This window comes from Pholis gunnellus (assembly GCF_910591455.1).
Source record: "Pholis gunnellus genome assembly, chromosome: 12".
Taxonomy (NCBI): Eukaryota; Metazoa; Chordata; class Actinopteri; order Perciformes; family Pholidae; genus Pholis; species Pholis gunnellus.
In genome coordinates, this window is record NC_136539.1 from 17,361,510 (window position 1) to 17,362,971 (window position 1,462).

Sequence of the window (1,462 nt, forward strand, 5' to 3'; positions counted from 1 at the left end):
AGTTCAGTGACATTTGTAGACTCTTTAGTCTTCAATATACTTCAATAAAGAAAATCTTCAAAACAACATATTTTTTTACCTCTGTGATGCCAGCCAATAATATGCCTGCAGTAGAGAGGGAGTCCCCTTTAACATCCAACTATAAATGTCACTGTGCAACACTAATACATTTGGACATGCTGTTGAAACATACACAGAGCATATTCCTGGCTAATAATGAATGTTTTTCTTTTTTACAGCATTGCATCCGGTCTTCTAATTACTGTTTATGACTTTGACAGTTTGGGTTTTGGAACATTACTGCAAAATGAGTAATTCATCTAATATCATTCTTTTTTCACTGTCTGGCTTCAGCGCCACTGCCAACTACAAAATCACACTTTTCTCTCTCACTTTACTTTGTTATTTTCTAATTGTGGTGGTAAACGTGTCTCTTATTTTAACTATAATATTGGATCAAAACTTACATGAACCCATGTATGTTTTTATATGTTCTTTGTGTATCAATGGACTTTATGGGTCTCTAGGCTTTTATCCTAAATTTGTTTTTGATCTTCAATCAAAAATCCAAGTAATATCATATGAAGGATGCCTTTTGCAAGTGTTTGTTATATACTCCAATACAGTAATTGATTATTCTATTCTAGTTCTCATGGCTTATGACAGATATGTGGCTATATGTCGACCCCTGGAGTATCACTCAGTAATGTCTGTGAGAAGGATTGCACTTTTAAATGGTTTGTCCTGGCTTGTACCCTTGTGCTGTGAAGTTATGGCTATATCTTTGACAGCTTCACTGAAATTATGTGGCTCCAAAATAGATAAACTCTACTGTGAGAATTGGTCAATTGTTAAACTTGCCTGTGGCTCAACGAGAGCAAGCGACATTGTCGGATTGATTTATACTGCTTTCTATTGTGTGCATTTCCTCTTCATTCTGTGGTCTTATGTGCGGTTGATAAGATCAGCTTTAAAATCCAGAGAGGGCAAGAGAAAGTTTACACAGACATGTGTGCCGCATTTGTTATGTTTGCTTAATGTCACTGTTGCTTTGCTGTTTGATGTTATGTACTCTAGGTATGGATCAGCATCTTTGCCACAGAGTGTAAAGAACTTCATGGCCATACAATTTCTCATAATTCCACCAATTATAAACCCTATTATTTATGGACTGATCCTAACTAAAATACGAAACAAAATAATATCTTTGTGTGTGATGACAGGTCAAAGATTTAAATTGAAATTCAAGGTTTGATATATGTAAGCATTCCAAAAGCACTTTATTTGGCTCAACGCGTGGTTGTTTTGTTCAGTTGTTTTTCCTGTTGTACCTTTTTCTCTGACAGGTTTTCTTTTAGGTCAATGACCTCCAAGAAGTGTGGAGAACGCTATGTGACAATTGTTTGAAAATTATATCCTTTATTTATGGTATGACTGTTTAATTTTGTGTTATATTTTTGAA

At 34.9% G+C, this 1,462-nt stretch overlaps 1 protein-coding gene across 1 annotated transcript; it reads left to right on the forward strand.

Moving 5' to 3' along the window:
• Positions 1 to 307: 307 nt before the first annotated feature.
• Positions 308 to 1,255, forward strand: LOC306704062 (olfactory receptor 4B13-like; the record flags this gene model as incomplete). The annotated part of the gene is made up of 1 exon (XM_079170273.1): positions 308 to 1,255. One exon carries the CDS (start codon positions 308 to 310, stop codon positions 1,253 to 1,255), a length of 948 nt encoding a protein of 315 aa, XP_079026399.1.
• Positions 1,256 to 1,462: the final 207 nt, after the last annotated feature.